The sequence below is a fragment of the Pleurodeles waltl genome, chromosome 8 (assembly GCF_031143425.1).
Source record: "Pleurodeles waltl isolate 20211129_DDA chromosome 8, aPleWal1.hap1.20221129, whole genome shotgun sequence".
In the NCBI taxonomy this organism is placed as follows: Eukaryota; Metazoa; Chordata; class Amphibia; order Caudata; family Salamandridae; genus Pleurodeles; species Pleurodeles waltl.
In genome coordinates this window covers 1534897842-1534923418 of record NC_090447.1, presented here as the reverse complement: position 1 = coordinate 1534923418, position 25577 = coordinate 1534897842, and the positions used below count along the sequence as shown (strand labels likewise).

The following is a 25577-nucleotide window of genomic DNA, read 5'->3' as shown; positions in this document are numbered from 1 at the left end:
TGCGTTAAAAAAAACGACGCAATTCCGGCGCAAACAGAGTATAAATATGCCCCTTGGAATCCTTAAAAACGCGCACATGATCGTTAAATTAATTCTTTGATCCCCTGAGAATCAACTTGATCAAATGAAAGTCAATAGTTTGATCACCTGGGCACTAACGTCGACCAACACTCTGATGCACAGATGGCGTCATTTGAGGGATTAACGATATACCCAGTGCCGGCTTTAGGGAGGTGCGACTGGTGTGGCCGCACTGGGCGCTGACCTGGAAGGGAACACTGTCCTCAGCGAGGGGCGCTGTGTTTACCAAGAACTGACGATTTAAAAGCTTGTGCTACAGAGTTCCTTGTGTATCCAGCTTTCAGGCAGGAATAAAAATGTCAAGATAACTCTTGTGGTTAATGTTCCTGCTGGAGAGAGATCGGAGTTTTGTTTAGTGGCAGTTTTAACTCGCCATACAGTAGAGCAGAGGGTTAATATGCCTACCGCAAGGAACAGATCTGTATTTTATGTGCATTGGTAAAGACAGCCTTTACCACCACTTTGAAACAATAAAATGTATGTGAGAGAGGGGCTAGGGAGAGTTGAGGGGCACCTTTGCCGGGTGGTAGGGAGGGAATCCAAGGAGAAGGTCATGGGGTAGAGGGACTTGGGGTGCCAAAAAGATTGTTGCACCGGGCACCACCAGTGCTAAAGCCAGCCCTGGTTACAACCAGTGCTTTAAACGGAAACCCAGAAGTGCAGGTACTCAATCTTCAGAGTACCTGTTTGCTCCTGAGAAGTGCCAGTACTCTCCCATTAAATGTACTGCAGTAATGCTGAGAAGTGCAGGTACTTTCCTTGTCAAATTGAAGAAGCGCAGGTACTCCGTACCGGAGAGTACCTGCCCATTTAAAGCACTGGTTATAACACAATCCCACTGATAGGTTCGGGATTCTGACCCCTGAATAGTTTTTTTCTGGCCTGCACATCCACCAGGCGGCTGTTGCTGGGGTTCAGTGGGAGCAGGAGGCGGGCCTTCACTAGTGTCACGTGATGCTACGTGGTGACGTGGAGCCTGAGAAGAAGCCTTCATCAGGGACGGGCAAAGTTTCAAACTTCACTCAAGCACATTTGGGAATCTTGACACTCTGGAGTCTGTAGCGGTTCCCACCTGCACCACATGCTGTGGTAGAAGATTTCTGCAAAACAAGAGATTTTCTTGCACCAAAAATGTTTGCTAAATCTGCTAAAACTGTTCCTTTTTGAGTTGGCCTCCTACAGCTCTCCACTTTTGGTGGGTGTACACTTTTGCTAACTTTTCAAAAGCTCCTGAAATTTATAAAGATAGTGAGGTTTAAAAAAAAATCCAAAGAGTGCTGAGAAAAAACAAAACCTCTTTTTTTTCTCAGATACCTATTCACCACCAGTCCAGGGGCCTGATTCACAAAGGCATATCTTTTTATGTGCGGAGACTCCACACTTGTAAAGATGCTACTCATAAATCCCTCTGTGAATAGCAATCATAAATTTACACAAAAGTTTACCTGTGTGAATCAGGACCCAGGTTTTTAAAATTTGTGGACGGATTTAGAGAGCTACCCACCACCAGCATTTCTGTTTTCAAACCGTTTCCCAACTCTTTCTCGAAGAAAATTTCCATCTTCAGTAACAAATTTCCTGAGAAACTAGTGTTTCTGTCCTGTTCAAGTGCTCAGACTATTCTTTGTTAACCCGGATGTAAGCTACAAATGTAGATCTTCCAGGCTGAAACCAGTTCACTTTCCCTCTCCATTGTCTCTCAGGTGTCACTAAAATAAGCCCTAGGGCCTCAAGGCCATCATAGCTGAGCAGGTGACAAAGAACCGAGACAATCCTACACATATGACCTTTAAAAAGTAACTGACACCTGCCAGCTGAGATCCCTGTGCCATAACTAACAAGGTGACGGGGTGGTATGGTACAGTATGGAATAGCCTGTCACTGTATGGCTTGTCATTGTTTGTTCTGGTATAGGATGGATGGTGTTGTGAGGTTAGTTGTTAGGCACATACACTTATTTTTGTCTATTTTAGCTTAGGACTGAGGCCTGTGACCCTTCACTGAGTCACTTGGTGTTTTACTTCTTTTACTATTTTAGCAAGCCATTGTTTTAGTGGTGATGTGTTATTATTCTTATATATTGTCCTTCTCTGCAGTATTTTGTTATTCATTGCTTTGCAGGGCATTTCATTCTGTGCTCGCATCAAGGCTATATATGATAGGTTTGCAGGTATTGCCGGCGCAGAGAGTACGTTGTCTTCCTTACACAGATAAGGACGTGTTGTCATGTCAGGGCAGTTCCTAGAATAACACAATGTTTATTATAAAGCATCAGGTTGCCGTAGTATCTTCAGAGGGGGCATTCCAGTCAGATTGCCATCTTATGCTGCCCATCAACTTTGCAGTTTCAGCAGAGACTCGGGCCCATATTTATACTTTTTAGCACCGCATTTGCATAATTTTTTTGCACAAAAGCCATGCAAACTTACAAAATATAATTATATTTTGTTAGTTTGCCTCGCTTTTGTGTCAAAAAATGACACAAATGTGGGGCTAAAAAAGTATAAATATGGGCCTTGGTGCTTCCTCTTCTGTCACGGAGGAGGATTTTCAGCAAACTAACAAACCTCTCCTTTACCTACAACACAGGTATGGGGCTTACGCTACATTCCCGGGACTAGATGGGCAGATTAGGGCTATCACTGCTACTTGCTCTCATGTAGGAACATGACCTTAGCAGTGTGTGTAGGAATATTGGTAATACTACTGTGACAAATATGGTGGGACTGTTTCTATGTTTCACTTTCTTGGTCATCGTTGTGGTAGTGTCTGGTTTCACCATCTTCACAATCGCATTTCATGCCTTTTTACGTTGAATGCATTTCCTGCAATAAACCCTATCGAAAAAGATATGTTCTGCTTGTCATTACATGTATGAGACTTGTGTAAATGAGAGAACGGGGCACGATCTGTTTCCACCATGACTAGCCCGAGATGGGCTGCCACAAATCACTTTTACCAATGATATCTGTGAGGTGCCGCTAGCTGAAAGGGTTAGGCCATCATCGTCCACAAAGTTTGGGATCGGACTCAGTTCCCCATGTTACGGTAGAGTATGATACGCTACGGCAGAGTATGGCATTGGCATTCACATAGCACACCACAGAGTGCTCTTTCCTTCACTAAAACACACAAAGATGCACTCCACAACGTCATTTATGTATAATATGATACAATATAAAGCTGCTTTATTTCGAGCAGTGTGTACTGTGCTGCAGGCCAGGGTGGCAGCACCCCTTCTGTGGCTTGGATCCATTTGTTCTGGGAGATCTCTGGTTTGCTTTTTTTGCTTGAAATCTTCAATTCTGTTAAGAGACAACAAAAGAATGTGTAAACAAGGTGAAATTTGGGGTGCCAGGGACAGCAAATGTTCAGAAAACAGCTCATGTATTATGGTAACATAAAAGCAGATATATAAATGACTGCAGTAGTCAACATATACTAATTATAAATTAACTGGGTCTTCACATCCTTGGGTAGCCACAGCCCACCCAAAACTATATTGCAGAATGGGCTTAATTTGTAAAATAAATAAATGAATTAGTGCAGGGCCTACGGTTTTCCTTAAGAGCCTGCTGCTGGCACCGCTGAATGCCAAGATTGCAAAATACTAAGTCCACCTAGTCTTGACTCTAACTCATGCCTCTTCCTTCCACAATCCTACATTACCTGTTGTTATGTTATCTGTGTGTTTATGGTGTTCTAATCAGCTGTGAGTGTCTTCAGGTGCTCTCTAGCAGGTGCGTGAAGCCAGCCCAGGGAGCTTCCTCAAAAGCCCTGTCTTCAGCATCATGAAAAAAAATCACAAAGAGAGGAAGAGGATCTGATGTTGTGCGAGGCCGTTCCAGGCTTTAGGGGCCAGTTAGGAGAAGGCACGGGCCACTGCCCTTCTTTTGTGTACAGGCAGAGCCAGTACTGTGGAGAGATTTGTAGATGTGGGTGAGGAGTATAAAGTGTGCACACTTGTGTATCAGGAGCCAGTGGAGTTCCCTAAGGTGTGATGTGATGTGGGCTCAGCATGGGAGGATTAGAACTAATCTGGCTGCTGCGTTTTGAATGGGCTACAGTTTTCTTGTGAGCTGGTTGGTAATTCCCATATATAGGGTGCTTCCATAGCCTAGTATTCTGGTGATGAGGGCTTGGGTGATCATTTTCCTAGTGTTGTCTGGCAGCCGCTTGAAGAATGCCTTCAGCATCCTTATGGTGTTGAAGCAGGGTGAGACCACTGTGTTGACTTGGGGAGTCATGTCCAGTTTTTCCTCTATGATGGTTCTGAGGTTTCTTGCTTGTGAGCAAAGCATGGGTGAAAGGTCTGTGGGCCACCAGGTGGTGTTCTAGGGCTAGGCGTTCTTTCCGAAGACCACCACCCCAGGCTTGTCTTAGTTCCATTTGAGACAGTTGGATTTCATCACTATAGTCGTGCATGTGGTGGACCTGTTCTTGGTGTAGGGAGAGGGCCAGTATCAATTGTGTGTCATCGGCAAAAGTGAAGACGTTTATGTTGTGCGCTCCTATGACATTTGTTAGTGGGGCCATGTAGATGTTGAAGAGCGTTGGGCTCAGCGAGGAGCCCTGCTGAACTCCACCAATAAGATCTGGTTCGGAGGCATAGAATGGGCATGTTGATGGCTTGGGTTCTTCTGGTGAGGAAGGAGCTGATCCATTCAAGGGCAAGTTCATGGATGCCTGTTTCATTGAGTCGTTGAATTAGGATGGGGTGGGTGACTGTGTTGAAGGCTGATGATAGGTCTAGAAGAATGAGGGCTGTAGTTTCCCTCTGTTAAAGATCATCCAGATGTCATGTGTTTCTGGTATAAGGCCAGTTTCTGTGGTGTAGTTGGGTCTGAATCCTGATTGTTTGGTGTCAAGAAGCTGGTGTCTGGAGGTGGTTGGAAAGGAGTTTGTTGATAGCTTTTTCCAGGACCTTGGCTGGGAAGGTAAGGAAGGATATCGGCTGCAAATAGGCGAGTTTGGTTGGGTCAGGCGAGGGTTTATTTAGGTGGGTTTTGGCTGCTGTGTGTTTCCATGGTTCTGGAAGGTGGCTGAACTGATGGACTTGCGGAGGATAGGGGTGGGCACCTGACTGACAGGGATTGCTCCTTTGTCAAAGGTGTGGTCAGGGCAGGGGTCTGCCGGGGCCCTGGAATGAATGGTCTTCATGAGTGTTGTAGTTTCCTGTGTGCTAATGGTGTCCCATGTGGCGATTGTGTTGACTTCCTTCATCACTGTGATACTTCTTGAGAGGGTCACAGAGTCCAATTACGGGGTGAAGCTGCTGTATATGGTTGCGATTTTGCTTCAAAAGAGGTTTGAACAGACCTTGCAATGAAGTGCTGTTTTGGGTGACAGCTGTGGGTGTTGTGAAATCTTTGACAATAACAAAGAGTTATTTTTTGCTTTTTTGCTGTTGGAGCTGACGTTTATTCATGCAACTAGGGCCTTTCTCTTGGTTTCTCCAATGAGCTGGTGGTACCTCCTCTGGGAAGCTTTGAAAGAGTCTTTATCCACTTCCCCTTTGCTGGTTCTCCATTTTTGTTCTAGTTTACAGTGTCAATTGGTCATTTTGAGGTCTTATGTATAGCAGCTGGCTTATGTTCTGGTTTTTGCTGTGTTGCTTTGTTTCATGGGGACAACAGTGTTGGAGCAGTTGTTTATCCATTTGTTGAAGTTCTTGATTTTGCATGTCAGGATGCCTTTGGGCATGACGTTGACCAGTCCGCCTCTGTTAGGTTGTTCCAGTTGTTCATGTTGCACATGCTGGCCCTGCTGTAGGGGCTTTTCTGGGTAGATGGGTTGTTGTCGAAAGATGTGAAGATGGGGTCTGGGTGTGTCTGGTGGCATGGGTGGGTTCCATGACATGTTGGGATAGTCCCAGGTTTCTGAGGTTGTCAAGAAGGGCAGCTGAGTTGGGGTTGGTCTGATCTTCAAGGTCGAAACTGAGGTCTCCTAGGGGGATGAAAGTGCTGGTATTGAGGACTAGGGGGGCATTGAAATCGGTGAAGTTGTTTGAAAAGTTGGAATGAGGACCTGGGGGGTGATAGACTAGGGCAGAGTCCGCCTTATGGCAAAAGAGATGAGACTCGTCAAGCGGCATACCCATGAGTGATCCCTGAACGTCACCCAAGAAGCCCATGGATCTCACCCACATGTGGAGCTGGAGCGTCTAAGCAGTCTATTGTAGCTAGGCCTGACCAAATGATGTACTTGAAAGCATCATGGCCGTCTTGACTGGTCTGTGCAAACTAGTGTGGAATTCTTCCAGGACTGCTGGTTAGATTTCAGTGATGGAGTCCCATAAATCATGGGAGTACATTGTTGTGCAATACCTACTTTGGTAATAGGGCTGTGTGTTTAGGACTGCAGAACAGCAAAGCCTAAGGCTAAGTCTATCCACACAGTTAGTAACAGCCTGGCCTAACTCCTGGAAAGCTCACAGTGCCTCACCAAACCTCCAAACCCACCAGGTTAAAAGGTGATTACGGCAACCTTAACATGACACTCCAACTCCCCATGGAAGCAATGGAAGCAGACCTTTCCCCTCTCGTACTATTACTCATGCATGCAAAGGAGAGACAAAAAGATGCAAGATAAGTTTCCAATACATTTATTGAAACAACTGCAATCTGGCATATAAAGAGTGAGCTGCGATAATTAGGCGGATGAAACAAAGCATGGTAATCAGCATTACAAACATGGTAAAGAGGATGAACAACCCAACCATGATCTATGTTATTCTAGATGTACTAGAGGTTCCTACCTAACTCTACGTCTATGCTGACAGCATATCAGGTGTGCCCTTCTGCCCGATCTAAGGGATTAGCCCCAGCCCCCAACCTGGAAATAGTGTCAGGAATCAGCCTGTGGTGTAGATGGCAAGCCTCTCAGGAAGCCGGCAGATTAGCACCAGCTGAGCTGCACTGTACTCCTGTAGGGCCATTAAAACAAATTGAAGGACAAACACATTCAAACCATCACCATCATCATCACAAAAGGGTGGGTCAAGACAGAGTTCAATCTGAAAAGCTGGTGGAACACCAAATGGCGGTTTCTCAGCAAGGGCACTGTTTTCTGAGTCAGAATGTATTTGGGGCCGGCCTTAGTGGAGCAGTTGGAGATAAAGGTGCATGAGAAGGTGATGGCAGGGTGCCAAAGATGCTAGGCATGGCCTCCTTGAACACTGCAATTTGTTGTGGCATCGTTGGCAGACCGAGAAATTCAGGGTATATTGGGACTTGCTGCAGAATTGGCTCCTCAGTAGAGTTGGTGTTGAGACCAAGGAACACCTTGTTGTCCTCGTGACTTCTCAGAGGGAGAGGGGCGAGGCTCGGACAAGGCCCGCTTAGACTTCTTGTGCTTTTTTTTTTACTTGGACTTACCTGAAGCCTTGTATCGTGACTATGGCCTGTTGTGGGACTGGGCCTGAGAGTGGGAATTAGTCCTTGTCCTTGACTTCGAGCGTGAACAGGAATTACATGACTTTCTGTGGTGTGTGACGAAATATAGCTTGGCTCCAAGGTCGCAGAGTACTTCCAGTTCATATGGGCATACGCTCCACATGACCTGGAGTCGTGGCCCAAAATAGACACCTTAGGCTCACCTTGTGGGGATCTGCCACAGACTTTTATCTGTGACAGTCCCTACAAGATTTACACTCAGCAGTTTTTAGGAGGAGTCATATCCTCTGCACACTGGAAATAGATCTGAAAAAAAGCTCATCAACTGACAAAAAAAAGCAGGAGCTAGCTCCGGCTCGACGTAAAAAGGTTCGGAAAGTAAGGAACTGACATCAGCACGCTTGGGTGGTGCCTATGTGTGGTTACAGCTGTCACTTCCAGAGCAGAATGGTGTCAAGAACTCAATGCCACCTGGATGCATGCAGGGCCTATGCTGAAAAATCTCTGGAACCAGTCTGGTGTCTGGGCATATTAAAAAGGGAAAGAATCTGCAGTTAGAAGTATACATCAGTATACTATGATGATGGATCCAGGGAGGTGTCATAGCAGCAAAAAATGCCAACATTTCATCACCGGTTATTTATGTACCTTGCAGAGGCCCTGCCATTTCTTCAGGAAGTCTCTACTGGACATCTGCAGCCTTGCATCTGACAAAATGTAGGGCACATTGATGAGCTGGGGAAATCACCTATTATGGGATCTTGTTCTTCTTCGACTGATACTGATACATTGATCTGAGTGACTGGGCTCCTCTCTGTAGGAAGATGCATATAAGCCAGTTCCTAGTATTAGCTCTCTTAAGGGTGAGGCGGACCTAGTTGATGGCACAGGTTCTTTTCTTAGGGCTATCTTTTGAAAGGACACCCTTTCTGAGCCTCCCAAGGAAGCCAACTTCCCACATGGGTCCGTGCTCTACCTCGGTACCAGTATCAAAAACCTGGTCTAGATTATAATTAAAAAACGTTATGACTGCACAAAAAAATAATTCCCAAAATGAAGGGAATTGAAGGTTTGTGCAAAAAAACATTAAGAAGACAATAAGTAGAGAAAAGCAAAAAGTTTACGGTGGCAGTATTGTTTTCAGTAATTATGCTTCTCCTGCGACACCTACACAGAAAGGTTGAATAGAGAAGGTGAATGGAGGATGGATAGAAGAACTGTAAAAAGGGTTTGAAGTGAAGGGTAGAGTGTGGAAGGGTAGTGGTGAAAAGTAAGAGAAGGATCATACAAAGAAATAAAACAACCAGGAACAGTTAGGAGCCAGTGAAGAACACAGTCAGTTTGAAAGAGGGAGTGGTAAGAAATCTGTGAACAAAAAAACAGGAGCCTGGGTAAGAGAAGACCTTTATAACGAACAGAAAAACCAAGGGTCAACAACGACAACACAAGGAAGGAATATGAAACAATGAGGAGGGAGAGAAGGAGTGAAAGGAGTATGATGAGTAAGGATAGGAAAGACAAAATGATGGGGGTAAGAGAGTCTCAGGTGATCAGCCCTTCAAGAGGAGGAAGGGTGAGAAGAAGGAAAATTAGGGCAACATAGACAAAGGAATAAAGAATGAAAGAAGAGAAGATGGGATCTAATCCTAGATGAAAAATAACTTGATGATAAACAGTCTAAACAAAAACCATTCATGAATTTGTATTCAAGTTTGGTGAAAGACAGTGACTTTGAAAAATGTGCAGGAAGCAGAATAAACTCAATGGGTATGTCAGAAGATGTTGCAGTTAGACCCTAAAAAAGTGTGGTCTCTTTTTTGTTGCAGACAGACGGTGTCTTTTGTTCGTGATCTAGATGCTGTGAGTTCTAATGCGGATTCTGCTTGCATATGGGAGTTTGTGCCTCTTTTTGTTCAGTATATGAGATCCAGGCACTTTATATCCTCAATGAGTATCATCTGAGATTGGAAAGGAGAGAAGGAGGTAAAGTGCTGGTTACTTACAGCTAATCTCTGTTACTACAATTGTACCGTCCTGAGATATGAAAGTGGAACTAAACTAATCTCTAAGAGACATTTACGTCAGGAAGAAAAATACTCATCTCTGTACAGAAGTTTGTTCAGACCTTGATCTATCTACCCAGGGAATAGGAATAATTTATGGCTCCAACTAGGTCGACTAGGGTGAGAAGCGGTTTGTAAGCAAACAGACAAAGGAAACTGCTTGTGAACCTAGTTAGCGTGTTAATTTACAGAACTGAGGGAGGCCTGTGACCCTCTAAGGTTGGGAATCCTCACCTGTTGCTGGCTTTTCTTGTGATGCCTTCAACAAACTTTCTCAGGTGTCATCTGCCCCAGGGGAAGTGGCAGCAACGTCCGCAGTTACAGTCTGTGAAGGATCATGGGGCACTTCGGCTGACTCCAGTGGAGCTTCAGCTGCGTCATGTGGTGCGTCAGCCCCATCCAGTGGCGCTTCAGTCGCGTCCAGTGGCGCTTCAGCCGAGTCCAGTGGCGCTTCAGTCGCATCCAGCGATGCATCAGTTGAATCGTGTGGCACTTCATCCGTGTCCAATGGAGCCTCAGCCGCGTCCAATGGCGCTTCGGGTTCTCCCACAACTGTAATACGAGCAGACACATGTTTGGTCTTCTGCACACATTTATGTCAAAAACTCAAACTGGGTCCACATATTGTAATCTTCTAGCATGTTCAGAACATCTTTTATTATCAGACAACATAAAACTACTTTTACAGATTTTAAAGCAAAGTACAATGAAACGTAGAGTATGTATGCAGTTCTAACACAGTCTTTCCTACTGTACAGGTTCAAAATCAAAGATCATACAGTTTACTTTTCCTCCAGTGTTGAAATAAAAAAGTTACTAAGCTGAAGTAGTTTTACATCAGAGGCATTGTACTGACAGGTGTGACTTCTTGGGAAAATTCCAGTGGGTAGAGCGGGTACCAGAATTTATTTTTAAAAAAGAATTTGCAATTACCAGTTTCCCAAATTATTCTTTTATTAGTATTTGAAGAAAGGTTATTTACATAAGTGAAGTCCTACTAACATATGCAGAGACACTTAGGGCCAGATGTACGACCCCGAGTTTTGCGACTCGTTTGCGAGTCGCAAATTGTGAGCTGCAAAACCTTATGTACAACAGTGTACTTTACACTGTTTGCGATTCGCAATGGGAATGGCTGCCCTGACAGGGATGGTGGCCTGCTGGAGACAGCAGACCACCATGTCTGTGACTGCTTTTAAATAAAGTTTTTTTTTGTTTTTTTTAAATGCAGCCCGTTTTCCTTAAAGGAAAACGAGATGCATTTAAAAAAAATATATATATGAAAAGTTTTCTTTTCATTTTTTCAGAGCAGGCAGTGGTCTGTGGGACCACTGCCTGCTCTGAAAAAATATTTTCGCTGCCATTCACAAAGGGGAAGGGGTCCCCTGGGGACCCTTTCCTGTTTGCGAATGGGTTAGCGCCAGTTTGAAACCGGTGCTAACTGCAATTGTTATGTGACCGCATTTATGGTCACAAAACAATGCTACATCGCACTGCGACTTGGAATTAGGAAGGGAACGCCCCTTCCTAATTGTGACTCGCAAACCTATTTTGCGATTCGGTAAATAGATTACCGAATGGCAAAATAGGCTCTGTACATACTGAAATGTTTTTTTCTTGTTGCAAACGGTCTGATTCTGCAAATCGGGCCGTTTGCGACAGGAAAAATGGTACGTACCTGTGCCCCTAAGTGCAGTGCTTAATGTGAGCCAGTGGTTTCCAGTGCACAGCACCAGCACTTAAATGTCAACACCAGCACTTATGACAGCCTGCCACATGGTGGCACTGTTTGTATAATTTGGAGATGACAAGAGCATTATTCATTTATTAATTCAGTACACATTAAAAAGACAACTAATGCCTGCTGCCCAAGACATCCTTCTAGCTTTGGGGGCCTCAAACAGCCTGAATTTTCACACTTGTAGCAGTCTGACGGTTAGTAGTTGTGTAAGTATGCCATTGGCAGTAGGTGGTGCGAGATGTGGTGGCCCCCTGACAGGGGCCCTGGCACTTACTGTTTTACAAACTAAGCACTAAGGGCCAGATGTAGGAACATTCCTAATTGCGACCCGCAAATTGCGAGTCGCAATTCGGAATGTTGGATGGTGTCCCTGACACCATCTGCGACTCGCAAGGGGGTTGCAAAGGCCCACCTCATGAATAATCATGAGGTGGGTCGCAATTTGCGACCCCCTTGCGAGTGGCGGCCCTCACAGGGATGGTGGCCTGCTGGAGACAGCAGACCACCATGTCTGTGACTGCTTTTTAATAAAGCAGTTTTTTTTTTTTGTAATGCAACCCGTTTTCCTTAAAGGAAAACGAGATGCATTACAAAAACGAAAAATGAAACGTTTTCGTTTAATTTTTCCATAGGACCACTGCCTGCTCTGAAAAAATGTTTGCAGTGACATTCACAACGGGGAAGGGGTCCCATGGGGACTCCTTCCCTTTTGCGAATGGGTACCACCCATTTGACATGGGTGCAAAATGCGATTGGTTTGCGACCGCGTTCGCGGTCACAAACCAGTCCTGCATTGCACTGCGACACCCCTTCCTAATTGTGACTCGCAAACCCGTTTTGCGATTCGGTAACCAGGTTACCGAATCGCAAAACGGGGTTTGTGCATTGCAAAGTGCTTTTTGAACGTCGCAAACAGCGAAATTTGCTGTTTGCGACGTGCAAAAAGCTTTGTACATCTGGCCCAAAGTGTAAGCGTAATATATCCTGCGAGGCAGGAAAAAGGAGCACAGGGCACACCACTACTAAGAACAAGGTTACATGGCAGGCTACCACTGATGTGGAATACAATCCGCCTTGAATAGATTGTATTTTAACTTTATGTAGTATTTGAGTCGCGTCTAAGGTGCAGTGCAGAGCCTGTTTGGCAGCAGCAGATATATTTGACAATGCACTGCAAAGATACTGCTTGGCTAATGTGAAACTTTGACACATTTTTGGCGAGACAAAAAGGTGGGTTCTCGGCATCGCCTTGTTCTTGTGAAAAATCATGAAGGACGTTAAAAATATCAGGATATTGCTAAGGACTGTGGTTGACGTAATTAAGAAGTCACAAAGAGAATTCTTTGTAGATGTGGCCCTTTGTACTATTACTGCCTCCTTGCAGCCTCTGACAGGGCCTTATTCTATGTCCCATTTGCTCATTTTCACCCTTTTAATCCCCTACCTTGCATCTTTACTTTGGCTGCCCCCAACAACCTCCACTGCTTTCAGTCCATCTTGGAAACAGTTATCTTTTGTTTCCAAGTTACACTTTATTTGTGCCAGCCTGGAATTAAAATCCAAGAAAGCCAGAACTTGGCGCCTTACTTTCTTTGTACATGCGCAGGTATGACCGGCGGGGTTTGCTCTGCATAAAAGGGCGCCACAGAGAGCCTGTTCCTATGTCTTCTCATCCATGCAAGGGCAGGTAAAAGCAGCAGTGCGCCCTGCTGGTTGTTCTTCCTCCTCCGGGGGTTCTTCACTTTTTAAAACACATTAACTGCAAATGGTCCTATTTCCTTTTCGTCTTATTTACAAACAGCATTTTTACTGCGGTGTGTTTTTACCAGTGCTTTCTACCAAACGTCCTGATTCTGCATCATTTTCATAAGCTACCCCTTCCCCTCCAAATTGTACCTACCTTCACCTCCTATGCCTCCAAGAATGCCCACAAGGAGGAGGATCTCTCTGGCCTACCTCTGTAAAGAACACCTTGAGGCATGGAGCCACATAAATCTCCCCATCAAGTTCTACAGACACATCAGCAAAAGGGGGAAGGAGTGGGGGGGGAGGGTAAAATGTTCCATCCTGCAACATGGCATACCTACTAAACAGTTCATCACAGCAAAGACCAACAGGGACCACACCCCAACTCTGTCCTCTCCAAAGATCTCAAGACTTATGTCAAATGAGAGTTAAATCACCCGCAGACAGGTGCCTCGAGGTGGTGGTTACTCTTCAACACCCAGGAAGCTACACCTCTGCTAACTCCATCCTCTCCCGTAGTCCTCAACATGATGCACCTAAGATAGTTATCCCTAGATCCGCTAGGCCATGGACACACACCAGGAGGCGGTGGCTGCCCTTCGACACCCGGGGACCTACACCTCTGCCATTTCCATCCTCTCCCCAGTCCTCAAGGTATGGACCCCAAGAGAGATATCGCAGCCACACCAGCCCACGGACACACACAAGGAGGTGGTGGCTGCTCTTCCACACCCGGGAATCCACACTTCTGCCACTTCCATCCTCGCCTCAGTCCTCAAGGTATAAACCCCAAGAGAGATATTCCAGCCACACCAGCCCACGGACGCACACCAGGAGGCGGTGGCTGCTCTTTGACACCCGGGAATCCACACCTCTGCCACTTCCATCCTCACCTCAGTCCTCAAGGTATAAACCCCAAGAGAGATATCCCAGCCACACCAGCACACGGACACACACCTGGAGGTGGTGTCTGCTCTTCAACATCTGAGGATCCACATCTCTGCCATTTCCATCCTCTCCCCAGTCCTCGAGGTATAAACTTCAAGAGAGATACCCAAGCCACACCAGCCCACGGACACACACCAGGAGGTGGTGGCTGCTCTTCGTCACCCGTGGATCCACACCTCAACCACTTCCATCCTCTCCCCAGTCCTCAATGTATGAACCCCAAGAGAGATATCGCAGCCACACCAGCCCACGGACACACATCAGGAGGTGGTGGCTGCTCTTCAACACCCGGGGATCCACACCTCTGCCACTTCCATCCTCTCCCCAGTCCTCAAGGTATGAACCCTAAGATTGATATCGCAGCCACACCAGCCCATGGACACACACCAGGAGGTGGTGTCTGCTCTTCGACACCCGTGGATCCACACTTCTGCCATTTCCATCCTCTCCCCAGTCCTCGAGGTATAAACTCCAACAGAGATACCCAAGCCACACCAGCCCACGGACACACACCTGGAGGTGGTGTCTGCTCTTCCACACCCGGGGATCCACATCTCTGCCATTTCCATCCTCTCCCCAGTCCTCAAGGTATGAACCCCAAGAGAGATATCCCAGCCACACCAGCCCACGGACACACACCTGGAGGTGGTGTCTGCTCTTCGACACCCAGGGATCCACACCTCTGCCACTTCCATCCTCTCCCCAGTCCTCAAGGTATGAACCCCAAGAGAGATATCCCAGCCACACCAGCCCATGGACACACACCAGGAGGCGGTGGCTGCTCTTCCACACCCGGGGATCCACACCTCTGCCACTTCCATCCTCTCCTCAGTCCTCGAGGTATAAACTCCAAGAGAGATATCCCAGACACACCAGCCCACGGACACACACCAAGAGGCGGTGGCTGCTCTTCGACACCCGGGGATCCACACCTCTGCCACTTCTATACTCGCCCCAGTCCTCAAGGTATGAACCCCAAGAGAGATATCCCAGCCACACCAGCCCACGGACACACACCTGGAGGTGGTGGCTGCTGTTCGACACCCGGGGACCTACACCTCTCCCATTTCCATCCTCTCCCCAGTCCTCAAGGTATGAACCCCAAGAGAGATATCCCAGCCACACCAGCCCACAGACACACACCTGGAGGTGGTGTCTGCTCTTTGACACCCGTGGATCCACACTTCTGCCATTTCCATCCTCTCCCCAGTCCTCGAGGTATAAACTCCAACAGAGATACCCAAGCCACACCAGCCCACGGACACACACCTGGAGGTGGTGTCTGCTCTTCGACACCCAGGGATCCACACCTCTGCCACTTCTATCCTCTCCCCAGTCCTCAAGGTATGAACCCCAAGAGAGATATCCCAGCCACACCAGCCCATGGACACACACCAGGAGGCGGTGGCTGCTCTTCCACACCCGGGGATCCACACCTCTGCCACTTCCATCCTCGCCCCAGTCCTCCAAGTATGAACCCCAAGAGAGATATCCCAGACACACCAGCCCACAGACACATACCTGGAGGCGGTGGCTGCTCTTCCACACCTGGCGTCCAGAGGGTCAGAGGTGCGATTTTATCTGCTCTCCATTTTGAAACAGGAACAGACAAGGGTTCTTCCTCTTCCTCCTCCTCCTTTTCCTGCAATAAAAGCCCAAACACAAAGGATCAGAATTGTTAGTTCAGGATGTGTCAGGTGTACCTGGGATATTTGGAAGTAACCCCTCAACAGTCAAATGGCTCGTCCTTGCACAATGGAAGAACTCAGAAGCTAAAAAGAAGATGCAAAATATATACCCGATTGTCCTTAAACAACTGTCTCTGTCAGACAATTATACATTTTTTGAAGCCAAGGTCTAATTAGATGGAGACATCAACATCATAAAGTTTATAAAAACTCCAGGCCTCTGCAGCTATTTTCCATTAGTGCGTGGAGCCTCATTTGAAGACGGGTGAGATGAGGACAAATGGAGACTCTTTTTAAGAGAATGGCCACATTAGTAAATTGTCATGGCAGAAAGGCAACTTCCCTTCCCCCAGAACAGGGCACTCAATAAGATCATTTACAAACTAGCGCCTACTGTGTTGAAGTGGAAATTGGAAGGTATATGCTTCATGAACTTGGTCACCATACCTGACATCAGAAACACACTGTTTTAATTCAGACTTTGTAGGAGTATTGGTTATACTATAAAGATGGTGTTTTGGAAGTTTTCTTGGTTCACAAAGGGAGAAGAACGTTTGATTTTCTTTATATTAAATTCTGGAAACACTTTGAAGATATCTGACCAAGTCAATAATTTGTCCTAATTGTGATGTAAACAGATCCTCTGCACAGTTTATCAAGTACATTCTGCAAGAAGCCTTGTTTTACCTTAGAAATGAACAAGGTGCCCTGCTGCTTTAAGACTTTCAATACAGGGCATCATCAATCTTATACTCAAGAAATGGACACAAAGCATTATGAGAGGACATCTTCTGGTCAGCTGTTATTCAGAGATTTGGAAGGAAAATATGACATGTAATAGTTTGATTCCTATGACTAGCTTGCTATGGCCACGATACTGTGTTTACATATAGACATGCAGGTTAGACAGGGTGTGTTTTATTGATATTGATTAAGGAGTTCAAAGCAGCATGAAGAGACTCTAAGAGATCCAGAAAACACCAATGTTCATACGAACAAGCTGATAAAACCTTAATGCACATTACATGTCTGTGTTCTAGCCTGTAGCGGAACAAAGAAAAACGTTGAGGCCATGTTTTAGAACACTGGGTTGCAGTTCTACCACGGAGGCTTTAACATGTGCACTGAATTTACCTAAGAATGCCAGGAGTGAGTGGAATCATGGGCAACCATTCTAGAAACCAGGCAAGGTGAGTCAAGGCTCACCAATCTCCAATGGCTCACAGTCCAGGAGAGATGTAAGTTCAAGTTACTCATCCAACCCTACAAAGCTCTCCACAACACCGGCCCAGCATACATCAACCATGGTCTCAACTTCTGACAACCCACCAGACACCTTTGATCTGTGTCCCAGGCAAGAGCCTGAAGTGGAGGAAGCTCCTTCTCTTACCTCGCAGGCAAGACCTAATACACCCTCCCGCAACACCTGAGAAGCTCCCCCACCCTCATGGGCTTCTGAAGGAACCCAGACGAAACAGGCAGGATCTCCTACTCTCCCCTTCAGGCCTGCCCTACTCATCGCCTGGATACCCTCACAGGTGATTAACCGCGCTCTAAAAATCTGCATAACATAACAGAGGCCTGAATGCAGGCTAGTCATAGTACTCATAATACTCCAGGAGCGGATCTGCACCATGGCTCATTTTTCTGGGAGTTCCGTCTCATCTGCATCAGTGTTACCTGTTCTATCATCAGCACCTGGTAGATGTCAGGTGAGCTAACCACCCCAACATCCAAAGGATAGCTCTTGCACAACCCTCTACCTCCAGGCCAGTCAGTCAGTGTCCCTGGCAGGAAGCAGCACCTTGCTTCTAGAGGTTGACAGAGTGACAAAGCCCATGTCTGTGGGTTGCCAAACAAAGGAGAAGTCAACAAAAGAGATCTTTCGTTTTTCGTTTGTATTATAGAGAAGGGCATGCTTTGAGAGTGTGGTCCGGAAGACCGTCTTAGATGCTTCGAGAAATGTGTCTAGGAAAGAGTTCAACCTGGCTGAGGGAAATCTGACAGTGTCTGACAGACAATCCTTCAAGTTGCTGTGCTACAACCACCATCTCGATCATACACTGGTTAAGGGATTTGTCAATGGAGCAACATTAAGGGTTGTGAAATCCTCTTTAGAATGAGTTTGCACTTGACACTGATTGCAGCCATCTGAAATCCACTCTGCGCCTGGTCAGACATCTAAAGCCTCTTTTACATTGTCACAACTTAAAGATGCTGTCAAATTTAAAGGAAGGGGATGTCATAAAACTATTGGACTCCAGTCAACCTGAATGTATTTTGACATACAAAATGTCAGATACCAAAAAGTAAAATAAATACAGTAATGTTGAGACGAGAAGAGCTAATATAAAAAAAATTCACTGACATTTTGTAAGATTCAATTAATTCAGCTTTAAGATAGAGGCAGAAATCTTCTTGACAAGTAGTATGAAAAGGTACTCAGAGATCCTTCTAGGATGGCAAAACAAACTGAGATTGCTGCCAAGGGTTTTGGCTTTCTATAGACTTAATGATGTTGACATGCATATACATACACATTTCCCTTTTGTACCAAACTTTATAACTTTAAATAGAGAAATTGCTTTCACTGACTGAGAGAATAGTTGGTCATTCTACAGAATATCCCATGTCAGAGAACTTAATCACGCTGACGATGATACATGTTTGAGTTTAAGCTAAACTGCGTTAATAGAAATTAATGACCTGCTTTTTTAACTACAGTGACAGCATCATGCTATATTTGTATAAGGTACACTTTCATTCACTACAGTAATAGGGCACGCAACACCATGCAGGTAAATCCATGCAGAACACGCCAGCCCATGCCTGCAGCACCTGGGATGCACCAAGGTCCCGGTACAGTTGGCCTTCGATGGCCGGTGGGTCCCTGTACTGTGGCACAGAGGCCTTTCGTCTGCTCCTCTTCTTTCTGGGCATGTGGAGAACTGACTGATATCCAAGGGAAGCCGGAACAAAGAGAGATCATTACACTACTTCATCACACCGCCTTCCATCTACGTCCTCATTGCTCGGTTTCTCCACCTCAGACTCACAATCCTCCTCATTCATTGGACAGCATCTTGTCACTCTCCTCTATGTTTAAGGTTCGTAGTTTCACTTCCCTCTAGGCCTCTGAGTGTCAGTCTTGCACTAGGCTCTCATCGCTACTCCATCTTCCTCACTCATTGCCTTCTCCATAATCTGCTCCAGGGTAGGTGGGCCGCAAGCGGAAGCAGACCCCTAGAACCCTCTTCCCTAGTAGGCTACATCGGTGTCCCTACAGAAGCTTCTTGATCTACTTCCTTCCTCAGGTGGGGTCCAGCAGGACCCAGGAGCACTTTTTAAATCAACTCAGTGAAATGTTTAAATACACAAATATCTGATTTACAGAATGCAAGCATATGTTTCTCTCCTGAATGATCAGAATATAGGTCAGTGCCTTTGTAATACTTCACGCCTTGCTGTCCCCACCTGCCCTGCTCCAGGACCAACCTCAGTTATATTTGAATGTCTTTGAAGCTACTGATTTCTACGATGTACAGGGAGGTGAAGGAGTGGGGAAAGTATTAATTATCATTAGTGGGGATGTCCAAAATGATGATCTACAGATGGTAATCTAGACTTACAGGTAAGAAATGTTTCCTTCTCCATCATGAGATCCTTGTCATAGCATGACCATTAGAACAGAATAGCAACAAGTAAACAAGTACTCATACAAGGAAGGCGGGACACGCCAAAAGGCCCCAGATAAAGCAATGCTGCAAATAGAACATATTATTTAACATTCATTGTCTCAACAAATTTCAAGTGACTCTAGAACCTTGCCTGAGAACAAACTACATCATTCAAACAGGGGCTCAGGAATACAGTTCAGGAAACTGAAAAATAATTGAAAATAATGCATATATCCAAAGCTATGGTGAGGGGGAAATATGGGGCCAGTGGATGAATGTGCACGTTAAATGAGGTCTCTATTGTAACCTGATTGTAGTACCTGAAAAGGAGGACTAATGCTCAGGCACCAGCACACATGGACAAGGAAATACTCCAAAAATAAAAGTCAAGATAAAAGGAGCAGAGGGGGACCAAGAACAAGTTACTTACCTTCAGTAATGCATTTTCTGATAGAGACAGGATCCAGCCGCAGATTCCTTACCTTTCAATTCTTCCCCAGGCGCCAGACTGGATCTGGAAATTAATTCCCAGTATATCTGCGCGTCAGAAGAGGGCATCGCGCAACTCCGTACTGGCATCATGCACAGGATGTGATGTCGACAGAGTCCTTATTATCCCCTCTCTGGCGCATCAATGTCAGTTTCTTCCGTGGCTATTTTCTGTGCCAAAAACGCAAAGCCACTTATAAAAACTGTGTGCCCAAAAAAAGAGAAATCTTTGTGTAAAATAATTACGAAACCCCAATGAAGGAAGGCTAATGCCAAGAAATGAATCTTTGAAACAAAAGGAGAACCTAGTTCGCAGAACGGGGAGGATGAGAGGGTCTGTAAGTAGTCTGCGGTTAGATCGTTTCTCTACCAGATAATGCGTTACCGAAGGTAAGTAACTTGTTCATCTGACAGAGACATCTAGCTGCAGATTCGTTACCTTTGAATTAGTCACCAAAGTCATACCGTCCCTGGAGGTGGGTCTGCAAGCGGATTCTCCTAAAAGTCCCTGACTAGAATAAGCTGGTCTAGAACAAGAGAAAAGGACCGGGCGCTCTTAGGAATTTATGTGAGTAATGACATCCCCTACAGCATAAGAACTGTGGGAAGGACCACAGACAAATAAGTCATAAATGCATTGAAACCCATGGGAACATCATTACCCATGGCAGTGGAGCAAAAATGTGTCGAAAGACAACCGATAATATGAACAGAACCTATGTTCGGCTGGTACTTGGGAAACCAGAGTCAGCAAGCAACACCACCGACCATAGCTTCTTTGCCATAAGAAACCATTTTCTAGCCAAATCTGATGTGTAAAAGCACAGAGAAAAGGTGTAATCCAAGAATCCATCTCCTATGGAGGAGCATAGACAATGCTCTAACAGAAATACGTCGAAGACAACAACAGTAATTATTGGTATAGTCCCAACTCTTGACCTAAGAAAAGACTGACAGAGATAATATTAAGACCTCTGGGATCCTCTACAATGTATAACGCACATAGGAGGAAAAGAAAAAATTATTGCCGATGTAACAACAAAAGAAAATATCTATATCTATATTTATTTGGCGGCCATAGCCAGAGACTGTCACTACGATGATGTCAAATATATTTATATATATAAGGTTAGAGCCGAGCAATCAGCAAGATGATGGAAGTGTGGAGGACAGCACACACCGCAGTGAAGTAAAGGCTGCCGAAGCCTTTAAACCAATGCTAACTGACTGAGTAGTCCACAATCAGGTCGCGGATATCATGAGCTTAAAAGAAGACAGCAAGTCTGAAACAAACAAAAACAAGGCCATGACTTGGACCTACAAGAAGGTCAAGGTGAAATAGAGGCCAACACACAGGAGGCCTAGAACAGGTATTCAGCATCAACACCCAACAATAGGTAATATCAGTCGGAAGAGGACAAGGCTGAAGTGTGGAACGAAAGGAAAAATACATAGTCCTCCTGGGACAAAACCCCACAAAGTGGAAGTCCGCAAACTAAAAACAACGTAGTAAAATCCTAATCAACTACGGGAGTTGCAACCTATAAAAGAACAACAATTTGTCATTAGAGGAAGTAATGTCCCTACATGAAATAGGAGACATTAAAATCAGCACAAAGTAAAAGACAAAGCACGTCTACCGCCTTCATGATACCAATGCCTATGGGCATCTTCCAAAGGGAGGGAGGCATACAGCAAAAAGGGAACATTCCCCTATAAAGCAAGGAACCTTTATAATAATGCAGAAGCATTACAAGTACCCCAGAGGGGTAGAAATATTATGATGACCTGTAAAATAAAGTGAAAGGAACCAACCAAGGAGACTATGTCCAAATGGAGTACCAATCCTCAGAAAGACATAATGAATGAATGAATGACGGATTTTTGTAGAGCGCAGTTGTCACACCCAAGGGAGCATCCTGTCGCTATAGGAGCAACTAGTGCAGTTGTGATTAGGAAGAAGGAACCGTACATCAGATCATAATCCCACATACTGTTAAAGGAACATACGTAAACCATCAGGTAGCCACATAAGGATGGAAGATGGCCATCAATACAGAAAATGGCTACATGCTTGTGTCTTAACTAGAAATATGTACATATCTTGAGGCCCTGGGTGATGTGTGTACTCTTGCATTAGATGTGCAAGTAACAGCAAAGGTACAGACCCTCGCTCTAAGCAATAAGTAAGTACCACATCCTATCTCCTTACTGTAAAGAGCCAGTGCAGGCAACAAGACCGGCGGCACTAAAGGAGAATGTCGTGAGCCTGACCCACAAAGACCATGAATGTAGGCAAGATGCCACCACCAAGAAAGACCAGCCTTTTACCAGAATAAAGAAAAAATCCTTATATAGAAAATACAAGAAGGAATTTTAACCCATGTACCACCTGTTCTGTGCAAGGCCAGCAGCAAGACCCCCTGCTATTTGAGGAATGGCGAGATCAGCTCACAAAAGAGGTGCACGGACGCACGGATGTGGAAAGACGTTACCACCTGCCCCACTACTCTGTATGAGAAATTCAGAGTCTCTCGGGAGGAAACCATAGAAAAAGAAGCATAAGTAAACAAAGATCAAAGCAAGAAGAACAAAAAGGTTACCGTAATTAAACTCTAGTGCAAAGAGGTGAGCCATATCCAAAGGTTCACGTGGAGTAAGAGTCAAAAGCCCCCTATGAGGGATACTAAAAACAACACAAATGTAGTTCAATTATCTTAACAAAACACCTGAACAGAGACTTGTACCCTGGACCTTCAGAGTAAAGGTCTGACGCTCTACCAATTGAGCTATCCAGGCTCATTTTCTAGTCATAGCCACAAAGCATAAGGAAGGAAGGCCTAAGGAAGATGCTCTACACAGAGAGCGAACTACCTCTTCAGCAGAAAAAGAAAAGAACAAGAAAAAAACGTGTTTCATCAGGTACTAAACCCACTTACGGTTACAAAGAAGATACCTCCCAGATAGCAGGAATGAAAATCTGTCATCAACAGCCTTAAGCAAAATAATAATAATAATAATTGCACAAGGCAGGAACATCACAATGGGTGCCACAAGAATGTGGTATAGTTCAGACACAACAGAAAGCATAAGACTCCACTCGGGTATAAGTCTAATCATAAAAATATATATATATAGAAATGCTTCCTTTAATAACCAAAAAGGTTGGGAGCAAAGGAGCCTGACGGTGCAGCAAAAGACAAATGTAAGAGTCTTTCCCACTCCAACTGTCCCTAAAGCGTCGTAATGCAGTATCAGCATGCATGCCGAACAGGCAGACGCCTTCGAAAACATGTCCTCCAGAGTGGTCAGGACAGCCTCTGAAAAAACAGATTGACGTAGCCAGGTAGGACGGCGCAGCATTACTGACTGTGCCATAACTCGACCCATTGAGTCTGTGGTATCCATACCACATTTTATTACAAATGTAGATGCTTCTCGCCCATCCTGTCGTGCCTGGACAACTTCGCTCCGGCTCTCCTACAGAAGTGAAGCCACCGAATCCCACAACTCAAGTGAAAAAGCGGCCCAGAGCAGACGCAGTATTTAAAGATCACAAGGCTGAGCTGGCTGAAGAGAAAATATTTCTACCACAAGTTTCCAGCCAACTGGACTCCCCATTAGGTGGAACACTAGGGAGGGCACTGGGGTCAGGGGACACCGTAGCGGCCTGCACCAAAAAACTTCTGCTAATTGGGTGCCAGAAGAGACAGGTCAGTCTCCGGGGGCGGCCATTGTCTATGGGCTATGGACCGGTCCACAGGGGCCCTCGTAGCAAGCTTATCCCGGGCCCCTAATAATAGATCATATAGTGCTTCACTATAGGGGAGCACAGGCTTTACTACTGTTTGGCTCTGGTGAATTACTGTTATCAACGGGTCAGTGGTCATCTCCACAGAGGGAAGTTGCAAATCTAAGACCACAGCTGCCCTCTTCAAACCTCAGCAAAAGATGAGCTCACCCCTGTACCAATGCCAGAGAGGGAAAGGAGGTCTGAAGCTGGTTAGGACTCAAGGCCACTAGCCTCACCCAGCTCCATCAGCCAATTACCCTCCAGAGTAGGTTGGACAGTCTCGGTCACGGGGTTCCTAAACTCCAGATCCTCTCGTCCACCTCCAAAAGTCTGTTCTCTCATGGGAAAAACTGCAATGGTTTGCGTAGAAAGGGGAGGGAAGGTGTCCCAACCAGTCGGCGCCACTGGCGTCACATCCGACACCATTGCATCGTCATCTCCGCGGGTGATCAGTTCTGTGCCGATTGGTGCTGCCGATTTCACTGTTGACAGTGGCTGATCAGAATCCTGCATCGCAGGTGGGAACCCTGAAGTGCTGTGTCCCAGCACCGGTGTGGATCCAATTGCGGATCCAGAGGGCCTAACTGATGCCAAGGGAGAACCCACCGGCGTGAATTCAGTTAGGACACCTCTCACTTCCAGGGGGCTGGAAAGCGCACCAGAGGGAGGTGTGGGCCCAAAGATAGAATGATGGGAATAATAATAATCCTGCATCTGGGCCATAGTTGCCCGGCTCCAGGGAAATCAGGAAGGGGTGGGGTGAACTCTTGTGTAGACTCTGCAACCGAAGGTTGGGAGATGGTGTTGGAGATGCATGACTTACTCAACGAAGGTCGCTTTTGACCGTTTGTGTTTCAAGGTCCTTTCCTTCAACATCAAAGGCGATGGACCATCACAGGAATGGCTCCTGGATCGGTCCTGCGATCGCACCTAGGACCTTGAAGTAGAACAACGATGATGCAGGGCCTCTGCCAAGCACGCCACCAACATCTTCATGCAATGTTGTCTTAATGACTTTGGGCGACAACAACGGCAGGAGCCACAGTCCTCGGAGTCGTGGTACTCCCGAGGCACTACATACAAGTAGTATGTTGGTCTGTGACCGACATCTGCCTGCCACAGAACTCACAGGGCTTAAATCCGAAGACATGAAGAGAAAAAGGCACACTGTTCCTTCGACAAGAATGTTGAGGTAGGCCAAAAAACAGCCTGATAACTGCTCTGGATCTGCGTTGGAAGCGCGGAAAAGAAAGAACTGACATTGGCACACCAGGGAAGGGATCATATGGACTCAGTCAACGTCACATCTGGTGGACGACGTCAGTACGGAGTCGCACGACGCCCTCTTCCGTCACGCAGAAGTACTGGGGAAAAAAATTCCAGGACCAGTCTGGAGCCTAGGGAAGAATTCAAAGGTAAGGAATCTGCAGCTTGACATCTCTATCAGACACAGGGGATCATTCTGACTTTGGCGGGCGGCGGAGGCCGCCCGCCAAAGTACCGCCGCCAGAATACCGCTGCGCGGTCAAAAGACCGCCGCGGTAATTCTGATTTTCCCGCTGGGCTGGCGGGTGACCGCCAGAAGGCCGCCCGCCAGCCCAGCGGGAAACCCCCTTCCATGAGGATGCCGGCTCCGAATGGAGCCGGCGGAGTGGAATGGGTGCGACGGGTGCAGTTGCACCCGTCACGATTTTCAGTGTCTGCTTGGCAGACACTGAAAATCTTGGTGGGGCCCTGTTAGGGGGCCCCGCGACACCCGTTACCGCCATCCAGGTTCTGGCGGTCAGAACCGCCAGAGCCAGGCTGGCGGGACGGGGGTCGGAATCCCCATGGCGGCGCTGCCTGCAGCGCCGCCATGGAGGATTCCCCAGGGCAGCGGGACACCGCCGGTTTTCCGTTTCTGACCGCAGCGGTACCGCTGCGGTCAGAATGCCCATGGATGCACCGCCAGCCTGTT

General features: G+C 46.2%; 1 protein-coding gene and 1 non-coding gene across 2 annotated transcripts in view; both read right to left on the bottom strand.

Annotated features, from left to right (window-relative positions):
* Window positions 1-3219: 3219 nt before the first annotated feature.
* The window catches only part of RSPH1 (radial spoke head component 1), a 64931-nt gene continuing 42573 nt past the window's right edge, over window positions 3220-25577 (bottom strand). The window contains exons 7-9 of the mRNA XM_069202972.1: window positions 15495-15615; window positions 9773-10090; window positions 3220-3386 (exon numbers count right to left, since the gene is read on the bottom strand). Coding sequence (XP_069059073.1) covers window positions 9813-10090; window positions 15495-15615 — 399 coding nt within the window. The 3' untranslated portion in view covers window positions 3220-3386; window positions 9773-9812. The remainder of the gene's footprint in view (window positions 3387-9772; window positions 10091-15494; window positions 15616-25577) is intronic.
* On the bottom strand, window positions 22554-22626 carry TRNAK-UUU (transfer RNA lysine (anticodon UUU)). Its single transcript has one exon. It is a non-coding gene; the product is annotated as a tRNA-Lys (tRNA).